The sequence below is a fragment of the Ranitomeya imitator genome, chromosome 1, assembly GCF_032444005.1.
Source record: "Ranitomeya imitator isolate aRanImi1 chromosome 1, aRanImi1.pri, whole genome shotgun sequence".
Lineage (NCBI taxonomy): Eukaryota > Metazoa > Chordata > Amphibia > Anura > Dendrobatidae > Ranitomeya > Ranitomeya imitator.
Genome location: NC_091282.1, coordinates 1,058,078,829 through 1,058,098,997, shown reverse-complemented (window position 1 = coordinate 1,058,098,997; position 20,169 = coordinate 1,058,078,829). Strand labels below are relative to the sequence as shown.

The 20,169-nt window shown below is 46.0% G+C and overlaps 1 protein-coding gene across 2 annotated transcripts in view; it reads left to right on the top strand.

Annotated features, from left to right (window-relative positions):
* The window catches only part of SPMIP2 (sperm microtubule inner protein 2), a 192,646-nt gene extending 172,680 nt beyond the window's left edge, over positions 1–19,966 (top strand). For both annotated transcript variants that reach the window (XM_069745764.1, XM_069745762.1), the window contains exons 4-5: positions 17,384–17,546; positions 19,774–19,966. In XM_069745764.1, the coding sequence (XP_069601865.1) occupies positions 17,384–17,507 (124 nt within the window). In that variant the 3' untranslated portion in view covers positions 17,508–17,546; positions 19,774–19,966. The remainder of the gene's footprint in view (positions 1–17,383; positions 17,547–19,773) is intronic.
* The last annotated feature ends 203 nt before the right edge of the window (positions 19,967–20,169 follow it).

The window sequence follows — 20,169 nt, the reverse complement described above, 5'->3', positions numbered from 1 at the left end:
AGTGCGCGAGGCTCCAAAACAACCAGCATGTCACATAATTACCCCAAGTCAAGAGGATGACTCTTGTAGTCCCTAAATGATCACCATCTTGGGATCTCATTTATCAGGACTTGTTTGGACAAACCTGACCCTGATATAAATGGCCGTGCTCTACAACCCTTAGGAGGTTTTATTTTTTAACTAGAAAACACTCAATGGGGTTCTCCTCTTTGTATAATGCCTTTCGGACCCTCCAGTGACACACTTTTTAAAAGGTATCCTGTGAGTCCACAGTAATCAGCTGAAATCTGTAGGGCAGTCCCAGAAATAACTGTTTAATTACCCTATAGGACCAGGACATGGGGAATAAGATGCTACACAATGCCCACTGACATCAATGGACTCTATACATATATAATGAATGGATGTGGGATAGTCTGGGACTTTAACTTTGATGGCCTATCCTTAAGATAGGTCATCAATATCTGATCAGGTGAGGTGCGAAAGCATGCATCCCTGCCGATCAGCCATCACTCAGAATGGTGTTCATTAACCCGGATTATCCAGAATAAACTTACTGTGAAAAGTCGGCCGAGGACTGTGATTCACGGTGTCCATGGTTCTGACCGTATGAAGCTGATGACAGGTTGCCTTTAAAGACAAATGACGTCACACTATGCTATCATTTGCAGTAGACTAGTAATGTGTGATTCCTGCAGCTATTTTCAACACTCTGACCCCAAAATAAACTAATTTTTTTTTTTCCAACAATTTCAGTGCTGAAACTAAAAATGATGACTAAGATTGTGTAAAAATGTTTGAGAGATTAGTTTGCAAAATGTTTTGGACTTCAAACTTCTTTCTACTGACTAGGAACAAATGGAATGCTGTATTGTGGAAGAAAAATATTTATGTTTAATTTGACCTGTCTGTGAGGATCAAAATCCAGATGGGATCTATTAGGAAACTTCTGTGATGTCACTGGTAAAAAGGGAGATACACATGACACAGCTCTGTAGGGCCACCTACTGGCAGAGAAGGAAACTTCTATGAAGAGTGTGATAGGAAGCGAACCTTATTTGTCCAAGTGGAATGGGGAGAATTTACTAATACTGACATTTTTTTATACATTAGTCTTAAGGTACCGTCACACTTAGCGACGCTGCAGCGATACCGACAACGATCCGGATCGCTGCAGCGTCGCTGTTTGGTCGCTGGAGAGCTGTCACACAGACCGCTCTCCAGCGACCAACGATCCCGAGGTCCCCGGTAACCAGGGTAAACATCGGGTAACTAAGCGCAGGGCCGCGCTTAGTAACCCGATGTTTACCCTGGTTACCATCGTAAAAAAATAAACAGTACATACTTACATTCAGCTGTCTGTCCCTTGCCGTCTGTTTGCTGCACTGACTGCTGGCCGCAAAGTGAAAGCAGAGCACAGCCACAGCGGTGAGTCACCGCTGTGTGACTCACCGCTGTGCTGTGCTTTCACTTTCACTTTGCGGCCAGCAGTCAGTGCAGGAAATAGACGGCAAGGGACAGACAGCTGAATGTAAGTATGTACTGTTTGTTTTTTTACGATGGTAACCAGGGTAAACATCGGGTTACTAAGCGCGGCCCTGCGCTTAGTTACCCGATGTTTACCCTGGTTACCAGTGAAGACATCGCTGAATCGGTGTCACACACACCGATTCAGCGATGTCTGCGGGGAGTCCAGCGACGAAATAAAGTTCTGGACTTTCTTCCCCGACCAGCGACAGCACAGCAGGGGCCTGATCGCTGCTGCCTGTCACACTGGACGATATCGCTAGCGAGGACGCTGCAACGTCACGGATCGCTAGCGATATCGTCTAGTGTGACTGTACCTTTAACCTAAAATGCAAATCTGTGATTTAATACTAAAAAGCCATGCACCTGTTAGATCAACAAAAAAGCAGAGAAGTTACAAATGAAGGCATGATGCAGAAATTACAACCTATATTAAGAATGTCTAAAGTAGGGTGCCAAAAACCCTGTAAGTGCAGTGGTCATGCGCATGCTCAAACACCACATCATTCATTCTACAGAACTGATGAAAATGACTATTTCATCAGTCTCATAGAAGAGAAAAGAGCAGTGGTCCAGCATTCACACAGGAGACTTGTGACCTCTATTCTTGGCATGATGAGGGACCGGCGTGCAATCTAAATGTCACATCGTCTGTCAGTGTATACACACCGTTTCTGAAAGGCTGCAACATCATTAAGAAAGAGGCATCACTAACCAAACAACACCATGAAGACCAACGAGATCTCCAAGCAAGTTAGGGACAAAGTTGTTGAGAAATACAAGTCAGGGTTGGGTTATTTAAAAAAAAATCCCAATTTCTGATGATCTCCTGATCACCATCAAATCCATTATCATCAAATGGAAAGAACATGTTACCACAAGAAACCTGCCAAGAGAGGGCCACCCACCAAAACTCTCAACCGGGGCAAGGAGGGCACTAATCAGAGAGGCAGCACGGAGACCAAAGGTAACCCTGGAGGCAAAGTTAACAAGCATAGACAGGAGTATCTGTCCATAAGGCCACAATTAGATGTACACTTCATAGAGGTGGACTTTATGGAAGAGTGAGCAGAAAAAAAGATTTTACTGGCACAAAAATTGTAAGGCTCATTTTGAGTGTGCCAAAAGACATGTGGGAGACTCCCCACATGTATGGAGATAGATGAGGAGGTCAGATGAGACCAAAATTTAACCTTTTGGCCACCAAGGTAAACGAAAATGAGTGTTTCACCCAAAAATTATGCGAATCGCAATATTGTCAGCAGGGGTAATAAGGGTAGACATTTCTCCCAAGATTAATATATAACACAGTGGTATTAGATAGGGATAATATAGTAAGATACCCATGTTAAAACCCATGTTACCCAAGTGCTGAAGTATATCTAGAGTAAAGTTGTCGAGGTGATGTGCAGGGCTATTGTGCAGATAAGCTACCATATATAGATGCTGTAAATTTACGTAAACCCATATTTAGTTGTATGTTATTTGAAGTGCCATAGTTTACTATATGTGGACACTATCAGATATAATCATGTTAACCATTGAGACTGAGCAACACTCCAGTGGTTTAAGGGGACATGCGTAATTGTTTTAGAGTGGCCTAGTCAAAGCCCAGACCTTAATCCAATTGAGAATAATGGGGTTGTGTGGCGCCCTATGTCTGTGTCACGACAAAATGGTCACATATGTACTATTTTATATGTGTATTGCAATTGATGGGAGTTATGCTTTCTCTGCTGGGGACAATTGCACACATAATTTACCCCGCTACCTTACTCTGCCTGAAGCTTAGAGCTTTGCATAGATACCCTAAGGGTATGTTTCCACTATCCGGGTTTCATAAGTATTTGCTGCGGATTGAACCCTGCGTACATCCACAGCGTCCAGATGTTACAGCAAAGTGGAGGGGATTTTATGATATCCCGTCTCCACTATGCGTGCAGGGCTGCATCTGGCGGCCCTGCGTAACCGGACATGCGGAGTGTCTTTCGTGACCGCAGCATGTCTATTTATCTTGCAGAGATGCTCAGTCTCCGCAAGATAAATTACACAGTCCATGTGCGACACCTGCTAGGGCCGTGGGGTACTCAGAACCGGGTCACATGGCTCGTAAAGTGGTGATCACGGCAGCGGTGACCCGGTCGGTGGCTCTGGGAGCGCAATTAAAGGGATGAAGAATAGAAAATGGATGATGGTGGAAATGGAAATAAAGTTTGTATAGGAAAAGGGGATTGTCCGTGACACCACCTGTGGTGCTCGGCTATAAATTGCGGACACTGCTTAAGGAGACCACTGGGGCCAATGGCGATGCAACTGGGATGGTGGAGCGGTGCCCCAGGGCTACCAATGCAGTTCTGTAAGGAACTTGTGGACGTTGGAGTGCAGGACTGAGGGTGCAGGAATAACTAGAGGACACAAGGGTTGCAGTTTCTTTACCTTTAATCCCAGGTTAAAGGCACAATAGAAAGAGCAAAAGCTGACAGCACTCTCAGTACTGGGGCGCCCGTTCAACATCCAGGGAACCGTCCCGGATATAGCCAAACCAATAAATGTAAAATGAACAGCGCTCCATCCAGGTGTAGAAATCTTGAAAATAAGCTTTATTAAGCCATGACACAGCAACGTTTCGACCACCACTTGGTCTTTGTCAAGCAAGATTAAAGGCACAAGTCACAGCTGGTGATGGAGATCTGGGCAGCCTGGAAGCAATTGAGAGTCCCCCTAGCCAGGTGGGGTTGGAGGCCTTCCTACTGCGCTGTTCTCTGGGTGCTTGGTGCTTTTAGTTCTCCTCAAGTCCCTCTCTCAGTCTGTCCACTAAGTCAAACACTACCCGCATGGCAGACAGCTTGAGCCTGTTCCAGGTGTCACTCCCTTGTGGTGACTCCGGGCTCTCGTATGCTGCTGTGCCTTCGGGTGTCAGCTGAGGCCAGGAGACCTGCAATCTCCTGTCCTCCAGATTTGATTGCGGGGCCTCAAGATACCCACACAAACATGGACTCCGTTGTCCAGTCTTCGGCTCCTAGTCCTGGGGTAAGCTCAGTCACAGCTCCTATCCCCCAGATTTTCCTCATTTCTTGCCTCTTCCACCTTCACGGTCTGCTCTCTTACACTGAACTCATTAACCCTGCCTCCGGGCCAGAATTTATAAGGAAGTTCCCTTAAAACAGGTGTTAGAGCTCCCCCTTCTGGTCTGGAGTCAGAAAAGGTGTTGTATGCTGAAATTACCTGGAAAGGGGACCCCTCTTATTTCCAGGCATGGCATCACCCCCCGTGAGGGAGGCAATGCCACTGTGACAACTGGATTCCTGGGGTGCCACATTCCCCCTAGTGCAATTCAGTACTCCCGAAGTGAGGAAACATAAAAACATGTAAAAAGGTTTACAATTAGAACTATTCAAGATTTCAAAAAGATAAAAATTACAAAAACCTTGAAAACGATAAGAATTTGCCAGTTAAGTTCCTGAGGGCAACACTGGTCCATTTGCGGTACCCTACGGACTTTTGAGTTTCCTTGGTGAGATCTGCCCCAACCCACCTTTGCTTCGTTCCCGGGGTGGCTACGGGAGTCTAGACCTGACTTGTTCTGGCTCTTTGGCCACCCCGACGGTTTTTATTTACATCAGGTCAGGGAACTATCTATATATATAATTGTCTAAGGGTTTTTCCGTCTGTCTGTCTGTCCTGGAAATCCCACGTCAGCAACGGGCACAGTATCGACGTAGATGTCATAATGGTTGCCATGGCGACGATGATGTCATAAAGGTTGCCTCGACCAATCAGCGACGGGCACAGTCTGCAGTGAATTCTGGAATCATCATTGTCCATATACTACGGGGACATGCATATTCTAGAATACCCGATGCGTTAGAATCGGGCCACAATCTAGTATACAATAAAGGTCCTGACCACACATAGTCCTGTGGCCCAATAGTCCTTCAACAGATTACAATGAATATTTTTCAAAGTTCTTACAGAGTCTCTGTAGGCTCATACGCTTAATGGTTGCAATTATATACGTTATTAACTTATTTATATTATTAATACATTAACATTTTAGTCCCTATTATTGATGAGCGAGTGTACTTGTTGCTCGGGTTTTCCCGAGCACGCTCGGGTGATCTCCGAGTATTTGTTAGTGTTCGGAGATTAAGTTTTCATCATAGCAGCTTTTAGCCAGGCTGAGTACATGTGGGGGTTGCCTGGTTGCTAGGTAATCGCCACATGTAATCAAGCAGGCTAATAGCTGTAAATCATGCTGCTGAGGTGATGAAAACTTAATCTCCGAGCAGTCATAAATACTCGGAGACCACCCGAGCGTGCTCGGGAAAACCCGAGCAACGAGTACACTCGCTCATCACTCATCCCTATACCAGGCTGGGATCTGACCACTGGTACTATGGGTGGATCTATGCAGTATAGGTACCTCTGATGACCTAGCCTGGTCTGATGTGTTTGTGCTACCTGTAGGCCTGCATTGTACTGGTAAACTGGCCAGCCGTCTGCGACTTCTTAGACTCACCATGGGTCTGACAGATTCACCGCTAGCAGGGGTTAGATTCTCTTGCTCCGCTGATGGTATGGCATCTGCTGCTTGAACTGACGGGTCTAGAGTCTTTGCTGCTTCAGGTGCAGTAGGTTGGGGAAAGATCAGGACAGGTACTACAATGGCTTGGTTTACCTGTGTCCATGACTGGGGAAAGTCTCCAAGAACGGTATTAATTTTCTCTTCCTCCTATGGGTTGAGGGGCATTTTGATCTTCTTCTTTGTTTCATAACTGGTCAGGGCATACCTACAGATGATCTCTCAACACTGCTGCTGAAGTTTCTCCTCCATCTTTATTGACGATGCATACCTTGGTATTATCAAAGTTTGAAGGCATGACAGTGTATGGTTCAGCCTCCCACTGATCATCTAGTTTGTGCATCCTCCTCTTTCTTTTGAGAACCTGTTCTCCAGGTACTAAAAGAATTAGCTGGAGCTTGTTGGTTGCAGCTCTTTTCTTTTCTCTGCCTTGCTTGGGACAAACATTTTTCCACACACTCTTGCACTTTGCGGTATTGCTGCTGCCGCTCTGTATCCCAGTCTGCATCTGGGGATGTTGTTTCAGGCATTAGAACTCCCATGTCCAAGTCAATGGGTAACTTGCCAGGTCTCGCTCTCATCAGGTAGACTGGAGTGCAGTTGGTGGAGTTCACTGGGATATGGTTCTATAAATCTACCAAGTCTGGCAACTTCTCTGGCCACAGGTTTCTCTCTTCCAGGGGCAATGGTTCATTTTCTCGCACATGCCATTTGTCTGTGGATGGTATGGCGTTGTCCTGATTTACATGCAGTTGTACAGGTTACAGAACTTCTGGAACACTTCGGCTTCAAAGGCTGGGCCTTGGTCGGTGAGCACTTGTTCAGGGTAACCGTGCGGTCGACAAAAGTGTTCTTAGAATGCTTTGGCTGCCGTCTTTGCTGTTTGGTCTTTAACAGGCATGACTATCAGGAACCTTGAGTAATGGTCCACTATTTTCAGGGCATAGACATAGCCTAACCGGCTTGGGGCTAGCTTCACATGGTCGAAGGCTACCAGTTTGAACGGTTGTTTAGTGATTATTGGCTGTAATGGGGCTCGCTGGCTGTTGCGGTCTTTCCTGCGCAAGTTGCATGGGCCACACTCTCGGCACCACTTCTCAATGGCTTTTCTCATGCCAACCCAGTAGAATCTTTCACGAAGTAGGACCTCCAACTTCTTCCACCCAAAATGTCCTGCTCCATCGATTCCAAGACCATTGGCGCATCCCTCTTCAGGACTACCACCTGCCAGACCAGTTCATGAGTGCGTGAGTTGATGTTCCTCTGATACAGCTTACCCTCATGGATGAACAGCTTTCCCTTCTCCTTCCACAACTGCTGTGCTTCCTGTGGAGCATCTGGACCAGGGTGTGAGTCAGCTTGTGTCAGTAGCTCCTTTGCTAGGCGGACTACTGGATCGCTATCCTGCTTCTCTGCCCACTCATGGTGGGGCAATGGGTTTAACGTGGCCTCCTGCACAATGCAGCGCTTGTTCCTCACCCCCTGGGAGCATTGGGCCGCAACTGGGCAGTGGAAGGCTGGTAACTCAACTTCTTCAAATGCTTCTGGATCTTCTCCCTCATCTGGTAAATTGGGCCTTCTGGACAGCGCATCAGCATTAGCGTTCTTATGTCCCACTCGGTACTTGATGGTAAACTTGTAGTTGGACAGCCGGGCTATCCATCACTGCTCCAGTGCACCCAACTTTGCCGTTTCAAGGTGGGTTAACAGATTATTGTCCGTGGAAATAGTAAACTTCGATGACGCCAGGTAGTGCTTGAAGCGCTCCATTACCGCCCAGACTATGGTGAGGAACTCCAGTTTAAAGGAACTGTAGTGGTCGGGGTTCCTTTCAGTGGGATGAAGCTTCCTGCTGGCATAGGCAATCACTCTCTCCCTGCCTTTCTGCATTTGTGACAGCACAGCTCCTAATCCCACATTGCTGGCATCTGTGTAAAGAAAAAATGGTTGGTCATAGTCAGGATAGGCCAGGACTTCATCTCCCGTGAGTACCAACTTCAACAGAGTGAAGGATTTGTCTAACCTGTTGTTCCACTCGAAGGGATGATTCTTGTTCTTGGCCTTCTTGGATGGCCCACTAGGAGGACTTGCAGGGGTGCAGCTATCTTGGTAAAGCCCATGATGAATCTCCGATAGTAGCATACCAACCCGAGGAACTGCCGTACTTCATGAATGTTGTTGGGTTTTGGCCAGTCCCTGATAAAGGTGACTGTCAGGGTCTGATGCCACACCTTCGGCACTTACCACATGACCTAGGTACTGCACCTTGGGCTTCAGCAGGTGGCATTTGGACGGTTTCACTTTCAGGCCAAAGTTGACAGGGCTTCAAACACCTCGGCCAGGTGCTTCAAGTGGTCTTCATAGGTCTTGGAGAAGACAATGACGTCATCGAGGTACAACAGAACGGTTTCAAAGTTCTTGTGCCTGAGGCAACACTCCATCATCCTTTAAAACGTCCCTGATGCGTTGCAAAGCCCGAATGGCATGTAGTTGAACTTGCAGAGGCCCATTGGTGTCGTAAACGCTGTCTTTTCGCTATCTGCCTCTGCCACGGGAACATGCCAGTACCCACTGGTGAGATCTAAGGTGGAGAAATAGCTAGCGGATCTCAGTGCATCTAGTGATTCCTCATTTCTAGGTAATGGGTAGGTGTCCTTGTGTGCTGTTAATTCAGCTGTAGTCAACTTACATTCTCATGGTACCATCTTACTTTTTAACGAGGACTAATGGAGCTGTCGAGGGGCTACAACTATCTCTGATTACCCCAGCCTCCTTCAACTCCCATAACATATCCTTGGCGCGTTGATAGTTTGCTGGGGGTACAGGCTGGTACCTTTCTTTAATGGGCAGATGATCTCTAGTGGGGATATGGTGTTGGACCCCTTTTGCCGGCCCAAAGTCTAGAGGATGTTTGCTGAAGACCCGCTCATACTCTCGAGGCACCCGATAAGCCCCATTCTTTCGGTGCAAAGGAGTGGAGTCAGTGCCTACGTGTAACTGTTGACACCAATCCTCCAGCTGCCCCTCAGAGACATTGTCCTACAACTGGTCAGATGAAAGCAAGGGTTCTGCTTTATTTCTTTAAGGGTTATTTATTTAAGGGTTTATTTAAGGGGTTATTTAAGGGTTTATTTATTTAAGGGTTCTATTTCATTGTTACTTACAGTGAACAGCTTAACAAGGGTGGCATATTGGGGTAAATGGACCTCTTTTTCCCCACAATTCAGGATGCATATCGGTACTCTCCCCTTGCGAATATTGACTACCCCACTGGCTATCAGGATAGCGGGCCTACTATCAGAGTGCACTGGTTCTACCAGGGCCTGGTAATCTTGATCCCTGAGGCCTATGGCTGCCCGCCACCAAATTAACATTTCACTCCTTGGGGGTACTGCAATGGGGAACGGATCACTCACTCTGACACTGCCGACTTCTCCACCAGACAACTCCACCTGTTGTCTCTGCATAAGTGCTTTGATCTCCTTTTGCAGGACTCGATGCTGACTGGAACTGGCGGTCTTGGCTACCTGTTGCAACAAAACCATAATTTCTGCAAGACAATGTTCTATTACATTGGTGCCTAAAGTGATCATAGAATGGCATTCTTGTTTGTCAATATCAACTATAATCAAACCTTCTGACTGCAATTCTACTCGGCCAATCTTAATGGTCACCTCCTTATACCCCACTTGTGGCAAAGGCTGACCATTAATGGCAACTATTGTCAGGTCATTATCTGGGCGGCGGGTAATATCAGAGTCAGCCCAGTATGGTTTGTAAAAAATATATGGCACAGTCGTCATCTTGGAGCCAGTGTCCAGTAAATTGGGATGCCATCAATCACAACTGGGAGGACCGGTCATCCTCCAATGCACTTGGCTCGCCAGCTTTGTGGGTCTGGTTGTCTTACTCCTGGGGGTTGGCCCTCTGCCCCAGGGGTTGCTCGTTGAAATTGCAGAATCTTGTGATGTGCCCCGCCTTGCTACAGCGGCGACAGATGGGTCGCCTGTTCTGGTCATAGCGGTCGTTGTCTCTCCCTCTGGTTGGTGGGTTCCTCTTCTGCTGTCTCCACGGCACGTCACCTGGACGGGAAGCCAGCTGGATCTTCTCCTTTGAGGACACTTGCAGGGACTGCACAGTTTTGGTTAGTGCAGCCACACTTTTGGTCAGCTCCTAGACCTGGAAATGCAGTCCTGCAGCAGGGTCATTATCTAGGGTCTGCGTGTCGGTCTCAACAGGGGCCTGTGGAAAGGATGCCACATCCCGGTGGTATGTAATTGCTGGGCACCTAGGGGACGCTGTGTGGCTGGAATTTGGTTCATGCAGCACCCCGATGGCCCTATCTTTAAAGTGTGCAAAGTCCAGGTCAGGGCTTTGTAGAGCTAAGGTACGCAACTGTGTCCTGTGGGTGCTGGACAGGAGTCCCTCAATAAATTGCTCCTGTAACAATCTGTCCCCATCTTACACACTGTCAGGATCAACCTGCTTAATGACCCGCAGCGCCTCCTGGAGATTAAGGGCATAGTCCCATATACTTGCCTGCACCCTTTGTTTGCATGCTGAGAATCTCATTTTTATCTCTGCTGCAATGCTTTTATTGGTGTCCAGCCAGAACTTTACCTCCCTCTGAGCTGCACCAGCTAACTGGCCAATGAGGATGCTGACCTTGTGAATCTCAGGCAAGGGGTACACTTCAAACAAATTGCAGAGTCCCTCCTTAAAATCGCATACTGCGGTAACATGGCTGCTCCCGGTATGTATGGCATTGATAACGGCATTATGGGAGCTGTGGCTGCGGCCGCCGCTGAATCTGGATGCATCGTGGGGGCTGCGACCGTCACTGAATCTTCTCCCGGATTGGAGATTTTCTCCTCCCCCACTAGTGAACCTCAGCCAGGCCCTGCGTTTGTTACGGGAGTCAGCGGCTGCTCCACCTGCGGTCTAGATGGTGGTGCTTTTGGTTTTCAAGTCGGGGCCTCCTGCTCTTCATCCGCTCATGGCAGAGCACAGAGCGCAGCTCCTCTTTGCACTCTTTCTTAGGCTCCGCCCATGAAGACACACACCCTCTGATCCTCGCACACTGCACGGCGTGAAAAATGGCAGTTATCACACAGTTCAACAAAGTCTATGGTGCACCGGACCCAGTTTGCTGGGTCGGTCCATCCTGTTCATGACGCCAGAAATGCGACACCAGTTATGGCCGTGGGGTACTCGGAACCGGGTCACAAGACTCTTAATGGGGTGGTCACGACAGCAGTGACCCGTTCTGTGGCCCTGGGCGTGCAATGGGAATAAAGTTTGTATAGGAAAAAGGGATTGTTCGTGACACCACCTGTGGTGTTCGGCAATAAATGTCCGACGCTGCTTAAGGAGACCACTGGGGCCGATGTAGATGTAGCTTGGATGGTTCTGCGCCCTTCCGGTGGAGCGGGTCCCCAGGTCTACCGGTGCAGTTCTGTAAGGGACTTGTGGACTTTGGAGTGCAGGACTGAGGGTCCAGGACTGAGGGTGCGGGAATAACTAGAGAACACAAGGGTTGCAGTTTCTTTTCCTTTAATCCCAGGTTGAAGGTGTAGTCCGGGGCATAAGTCACAGCTGGTGATGGAGATCCAGGCAGCCTGGAAACAATTCAGAGTCCCCCTAGCCAGGTGGGGTTGGAGGCCTTCCTACTGCGCTGTTCTCTGGGTGCTTGGTGCTTTTAGTTCTCCTCAAGTCCCTCTCTGCCTGTCCACTAAGTGAAACACTACCGCATGGCAGGCAGCTTTAGCCTGTTCCAGGTGTCACTCCCTTGTGGTGCCTTCGTGTCCTCCGGATTTGATTGCGGGGCCTGAAGTTTCAACACAAACATGGACTCCGGTGTCCAGTCTTCTGCGCTTAGTCCTGGGGTGAGCTCAGTCGCAGCTCCTATCCCCCAGATTCTCCACACTTCTTGCCTCTTCCTCCTTCACTGTCTGCTCTCTCAGACTGAACTCACTAACCCCGCCTACAGGCCAGGATTTATAGGGAAGTTCCCCTAAAACAGGTGTTAGAAGCTCCCCCTTCTGGTCTGGAGTCAGGAAAGGTGTTGTATGCTGAAATTACCTGGAAAGGGAACCCCTCTTGCTTACAGGCATGGCACCACCCCCTGTGAGTGAGGCAATGCCACTGTGGCAACCGGACTCCTGGGGTGCCACATATGAATACGATGTGGTGATTCCGCATGTGTTTAATGAAAACATGCGGAATCACCGCATGTACAACAGGGAGCGGCGCTTTGGGCGGAGGGGGGGTATCTGCTGTGTCCAAAGCACTGGGATTCCTGACGGTGGAAACATACTCTTGCTGGGAGGGGAGGGGTGTAGTTAGTCTGTGAAGGGACAGAAAAAAGGAAAATGGAGAATGTCCAGGGAGGAGAGACATGTGCTTCCTCCAGGGACCATGCTGAGAAGGATCAGGGTATCAGCTCCAAGGCCATCCAGACTTCCAGAGTGGGGTGGTAAGTTGAGAGGCTGTGCGGTTTTCATAATCAGCAGTGAAGTGTTTTTCCCAGGAGCTCCATAGCAACAGAGAATCAGTGAGAGATTGTGTAAGAACAAACATGTGCTTCACATAGGATTTATGCTGCAAGTTGCCGGGGGAGAAAACGCCGTGAGTACTTGGCTGTACTGGAAGTTTCAGACTCCAGGAATCTTTGTCCCAGAAGGGATTAGGGCGGCATTGAGTTAATACTGGATCATAGCAGAGAGAGATAATTCCCATCGTGCACAGCAGACTGTGTACCTGGTGAGAGTTGTATTCCATCCTCTGAAAATGTATTTGGACTTCAGTAAATGGTAAAGTGACTTTCCTTGTCTCCTGCCTTATTACTCTGCACCATCTACTTCTATCACTATCCCTGGGGTCCAGCCCTAGTTGGAGGGGAGTTAAACACCAGCACTGACATCATCATCTACCCCCAGAGATCATCTGCAGTGCTGGCCATATTACAATCGAACACTCCAACTGGCGTCACAAACTTTTTTTTTTGTTTCTTTATTTTTCATTCCTGTTTCACTGTCCCCACAGCACAGGCAAGGCCGCCATCCCCATGACCCCCAGAATCCAACGCTGCCCAGTGACCCGAGTACCCCGCTCTGGGCTATACAGTTGCAGCCTCTGTGGCCTTTCCAAAAAATTGTGTGTATACTGACAGACCATGTGACCTTTAGGTGGACTTCTTTTCACTAAACATGTGATCCCATTAATTTTATTTATGCCTATATTCTTCCCACTTCACTTCAGCAACTTATGCATGCAGTTTTGGAGCTAATGTGGTAGCCATGATAACACAAGACATATTGCACCAACCCCACTTAACTCTAATACGAAATAAGACACAGGACAACTGCTGTGGTGTCAAAAATTGGCCGAGGTGCCTTTATTAAGGGGTTACCTGAAAATATTAGTATGAGTTTAATCTCAAATCCATAAATGGGATAAATAATCATTAAATAATCAATTTAATAAAATACCAGAACCAATCCGTAACAAATCAGAAACTCGTCCACCTTAGATAGGTGACTTATTCTCACTATTAAAGGACCTCGACAGTATAAAATAATAGAATCCATACTCAAAAGAGTTCTTCAGTTGGTCTGCAGTCCTGACAGGAATGTAGGTCTATTTATAGCTTACATTTTGGCGCCCTTTCTCTGGCCCAATCATAACAGACCTGCTCTGAGGAGAGAAAAGAACCAATCAAACAACACAAGCTAATTTAAGCGGTTGCTAAGCCCCCAGTAAGATTAACCCTTGATAAACCAAACTAAAATTAATACAATGCCAGGCCTGTGACATCATGCAACCACAAGCTTATGCAGCTGTGTGGTTTTCCATTACACAAACTGCATAATGGTCCCCACAAAAGGCTCACAAACTGTATAATTTCCCTCCCCCCACATTAGCTCCTAAGCTGTATAATGGTCCCCACACTAGCTCCAACACTGTATGATGGCCTCTGCATAAGTCCCCAAGCTGTATAATGGCCTCCACATTAGTCCTCAAACTGTAGGATAGCCCCCACATTATTCCCCAAGCTATATAATGGTCCCTACCTTAGTTCCCAAGCTTTATAATTGCCCCTATATTAGTCCTCATGCTGTATAATGGCCCCCACATTAGCTCCCACACTGAATATTGGCCCCCACATTAGCCCTGTATGATGGCCCACACATTATTCCCCAAGCTGTATTATGGATCTCACATTAGCTTCCACACTGTATAATGGTCCCCATATTAGTCCCCAAGCTGTATAATGACCCCTTAATTGGTCATCAAGCTGTATAATGGCCCACATTAGCTCCCACAAGGTATAATGGCCCCTACATTAGTCCTCAACCTGTATAATGGTTACCATATTAGTCCTAAAGCTGTTTATTGCCCCCACTCTATAAAATGGCCCCCTGCTTTAGTCCCCAAACTGTATAATGGCCCCTATATTAGTACTCAAGCTGTATAATGGTCACCACATCAGCTCCCACACTGTAAAATGGCTCCTGCATTAGTCCACAAGCTTTATAATGGCCTCCACATTAGTCCTCAAGCTGTATCATGGCCCCTGCATTAGCTCTCACACTGTATAATTGCTCTTGCATTAGTCCCCTAGCTGTATAATGGCCACTGCATTAGACCCCAATCTGTATAATGGCCCCTGCAATCGTCCCCAAACTGTATAATGGCCCATGCATTAGTCCCCAATCTGTATAATGGCCCCTGCAATAGTCCATAAAATGTATGATGCCCCCTCGCACTATTTCAGGGTCCCACTAGACTATAAGGGTCTCTCATTGTTTATGATGACCCCACTTCACCAGGACTCTGACATTCTGTGCAAGCTTCGGGACCTTGACAGTTCTGTGAACCGCTGGTTTAATAAAGCAACCTGCAGTCTACAGAATGGAGAATGGTAGTGCAGGGAGGACATATCTCTCAAGCCAGGACAATCACACTGCCTATATCTTATTAGTTTATGTGAACTGACCCTTACCCCCATAATGTCAGTGTGTAACTCTTTTCCATCCTTTTTTAACCATTTAAAGGGACACTGTCACCTGAATTTGGAGGGAACAATCTTCAGCCATGGAGGTGGGGTTTTGGGGTTTTTGATTCACCCTTTCCTTACCCGCTGGCTGCATGCTGGCTGCAATATTGGATTGAAGTTCATTCTCTGTCCTCCATAGTACACGCCTGCGCAAGGCAAGATTACCTTGTGCAGGCGTGTACTACGGAGGACAGAGAATGAACTTCAATCCAATATTGCAGCCAGCGGGTAAGGAAAGGGTGAATCAAAAACCCAAAAACCCCGCCCCCATGGCTGAAGATTGTTCCCTCCAAATTCAGGTGACAGAGTCCCTTTAAAAAACTCTCTGTACAACTCTGTTGTACTGCTATCATGCATGCTGAGTCTGAGGAAGACATCCGATGTTGAAATGTGAAGCCCTTATCTTTTAATAAATTCTTATGAAGATACTAGATGGTGGCCCGATTCTAACGCATCGGGTATTCTAGAATATGCATGTCCACGTAGTATATTGCATAGCCCACGTAGTATACTGCACAGCCCACGTACTATATTGCCCAGTGACTTAATATATTGGCCAGCCGCGTAGTATATTGCCTAGTGACGTAGTGTATTGCGCAGCCACGTAGTATATTGCCCAGCCACATAGTGTATTGCCCAGCCACGTAGTATATTGCACAGCTCACGTAGTATATTGCCCAGTAACGTAGTATATTGCGCAGCCACGTAGTATATTGCCCAGTGACGTAGTATACAGCACAGAGCCATGTAGTATATTGCACAGCGAAGTAGTATACAGCACAGAGCCACGTAGTATATTGCACAGCGAAGTAGTATACAGCACAGAGCCACGTAGTATATTGCCCAGCCAGGTTTGTCACAGGTAAAAAAATAAACATATACTCACCTTTCCGAGGGAGCCCTTGTAGTCCACGGCAGGTTCCGGTCCCAGGGTTGGTATTAGCGCAGGACCTGTGATGATGTCGCGGTCACATGACTGTGATGTCATGGCAGGTCTTTGTCACGCAGGGCCTGTGATGACGTCGCGGTCACATGACCGTGACGTCTTGGCAGGTCCTTAGGCAGCGTCAATAGTAAAAAGTTGGGGACACACAGGATTAATAGTGGCGGTACCCGCGGCATAACGCGATCCGTTACCGCCGGCATTAACCCTGTGTTAGCGGTGACCGGAGGGGAGTATGCGGGCGACAGGCACTGACTGCGGGGAGTAAGGAGCGGCCATTTTCTTCTGGACTGTGCCCGTCGCTGATTGGTCGCTGCAGCCATGACAGGCAGCTGGCGAGACCAATCAGCGAATGAATAACCGTGACAGAAGGACAGACAGACGGAAGTGACCCTTGGACAATTATATAGTAGATTACCTCCCGTCTGTCCCACTCATCAGCGCTTATATCACCCCGTTTTATATTTCAATTTTTATACTATTTATCTTGTGATTAGAAGGCAATTCAGAATCACATGTCATATTAGTACACCCGTACATCATACAAAGGTTTCTGTCTCACAGGGCTTCCATCTATGAGTCAGAATTGACAGCAGCTCCATAAGAACACATTTAAACTCTCGCATGGATAGTCATTTGTTTTGTCTTTTTGAAATAACCTTTTAAGAACAATTATACATTTAGTCAATTTGTGAACAATTAACTCAGGAGTTTAAGTTTTTATATACTGTACACATTTGGCAATTTGATGTAAATGCCATTTGAAATACCGAGACATAGAAATTGAGGATAATACACAGTTCAGGTATCTGGGCATGTCTCAGTTTATTGATGAGTGTTAGAGAACCTGTCAGGGGACTTTTACAATTGAAACTGAATATATATATATATATATATATATATATATATATATATATATATATATATATATATATATATATTATAATATACATATATATAACCTTTACAGTAATCAAGCTTCAAACCATATGCAAATCAGCTTTGAAGTGCATTGGGGGCTTGTCAATATATACTCTGAGATTAACTCCTCCCCCAATGCACTTCGAAGCTATTTGCATGTAGCTTCAAAGCTTAATTTCTTAGCAAAGGAGCATCAGATTACTACGGAACAGGTACGACTACAATTCTGCTAGGACCTAACTAGCCACATAACGAGTTTCAGTAGTGAACTTGTACAGACAGTTTCACGTTAAATTACTTTGGTGAATGAAAAAAAAATCTGTTAAATGTTTTTTTTTTTCTTGTAATACAGGCACCCTCTGCCACATATTCTTGATTCACAAGGATCTGGATCACGAGCAGCATTAGCGTGGACTCAGGACAGATATATTGGTTACTGCTATCCTGAAACAGCATGTGCACCAATGCTTGAATAATACGAGACACTTTGTCCAGCTTCACCATCTTTAGTGCAGGTAACCCTCTTTCAAATGCAAAGTCCATATTACAGTGATCAGTACAGTGCTTGATATCCAAATGAATATTTCTTTCTGAAATTTCACATTAGAGTATGGCTTGTAGGCCAGCTCATAGACACCTCAGATAGTAAGAACTTGGATATCCAATCATGGTGTGAGGAATGTATGGAACAGGTCCAGTTCTACCTTTTATCTCCAAGAGAAGTGGTACTGAAAGAAAATGGACCTTATTTTGTTCTGTAATTCCTGCTAAATGCGGTGATACAAAATATGTAGTCAAAAACTGTTTGGCCCAGAAAAAGGAGCATCATTTGACCTTTGGAGAAATAGTTGGTGGACACCATTTCCAGTGCCTCCATGATGCTAGAACAGTAGTTTACTTAAATTAATTGATTTCATTATCTACAGGTATAGTGACTATTTTGGTCCCACAAATTAAAAAAAAAAAAAAAAAGTAAAGTAGATGCTGCACATATATTGAACCTCTGGAGTCGTGCACCCCTCACTACAGTTTCTGCACACTTAACAGGGACAAAGGTATTTGTGAGCGCAGATTTCACCAGATTTTATTTAAAGAGTTTTTTGGAGGTTTTCCAATATATAGGACCCCTAAAGTCACTTCAAACCTGGATAGGTCCCTAAAAAAATAATTTTGTAAATTTCCATGAAAAAATTACTGCTACATTTTTTAAACCTCCGAACATGCTACCAAAATAAAATAGCATTTTACAAATGGTGCCGATGTAAAGCAGACGTGTGGGAAATGTTATTTATTAATGTTTTGCTATGGTATGACTATCTGAATTAAAGGGATAATCATTCAAAGTTTGAAAATTGCAATTTTTTTTCTACTTTTGCCAAAATTCTGATTTTTTTTTATAAACACAAAACATATCGACCTAAAATTTACCATTATCATAAAGTATAATGTGACAAGAAAAAAAAAAAAAATCTTAAAATCACTGGAATGTATTGAAGCGTTCCAGAGTTATTACCACATATACGGTACGTGAGGTGACAGTTTCCTCACATACCGGAGACACTGACTCAAGTAGACACATTGAAATCAATGTGTCTCTACACATGTCAGCGTGTTTTCACAGACCGTGTGTCCATGTGCAAAACACGGAGACATGTCAGTGTTCGTGGGAGTGCACGGATTACACGGACCCATTACAGTCAATGGGTCCATGTAAAACACGTACCGCACACGGACGCTGTCCGTGTGCCGTGCAGGAGACGGCGCTACAGTAAGCTCTGTCCCCCCCACGTGGTGCTGAGGCTGCCATTCATATCTTCTCTCCAGCAGCATTCGCTGGAGAGAAGATATGAAAAATCTTTTTTTTTTTTTTCGTGTTTAAAATAAAGATCCCTGTCCCCACCCCCTGTTGATAAAATACTCACCCGCTCCCTCGCAGCGTCCTCTCCGCGCCACAGCTTCTCCTGTATGACCGGTCACGTGGGGCCGCCGATTACAGTCATGAATATGCGGTTCACCTCCCATAGGGGTGGAGCCGCATATTCATGACTGTAATGGGTGGCCCCACGTGACCGCTCATACAGGAGAAGGTGCGGCGTGGAGAGGACGCTGCGAGGGAGCCGGGTGAGTATTTTATCAACAGCGGGCGGGCGCACAGGGGGTGGGTACAGGGATCTTTATTTTAAACACGAAAAAAAAAAAAAAAAAGGATTTTTCATATCTTCTCTCCAGCGAACGCTGCTGGAGAGAAGATATGAATGGCAGCTTCAGCACCAGATGCAGGGGAAAGCACTCCTCTCTAGCGCTCTCCGTGTGGTACCCAGTCGGCACACATGTGCCGCACGTGTGCCACACGGATGGCCTACGTGAGCTCACGGACACGGATAACTCCAGTACCGATTTTTCCGGTACCAGAATTATCTGGATGGGTGGGACAGGCCTAAGGAGGATCACAAGGCAATGGACAGCATGTGACTTAAATACATGTCTGAGAAAAAGGGTCTGAATACCATGACCATGTAATATTTCAGTTTTTCGTTTTTATTATATTTGCACAAGTTTCTACATTTTTTTTTCAGTCAAGATGGGGTGCAGAGTGTACATTAATGAGGAAAAAAAGAACTTTTTTGAATTTACCAAATGGCTGCGATGAAACAGAGTGAAAAATTTAAAGGGGTCTGAGCACTTTCTGTACCCACTGTGTATAACATTATAGAATAAATAACAATTTTTCTTTTCTTTTAGAATGAAGTGCAGTATGGACCGTAAATCGCAGATTTAATATGAACGACAACTGAAGACAAAGAGCATATACACTAAATATAGTTATTTTATGTTTATGGTTGCCCTAGAACTTAAAATAGAACAATATCTGGTTTTACATACTGTAGTTCCCTTGAAAATCCCACACACATTAAAAGTCGGCTGAACATTAATGTGTATGGGGTTGTTCTGATTCCACCTGACGCGTCTCTTTTCCATTCTATTCAGGGGAAGTTGAAGTTGTTTTCCCTGGAGATCAGCTTATAGCCCAGGTGCCTGGTAGCAGCCAACACTGGCGAAACAGAATTTGCTCAATGGTTGAATGAACACATTATATTTCTCATTAAACGGCCAGTTTGCAGAAGCCAGCAGGGGACA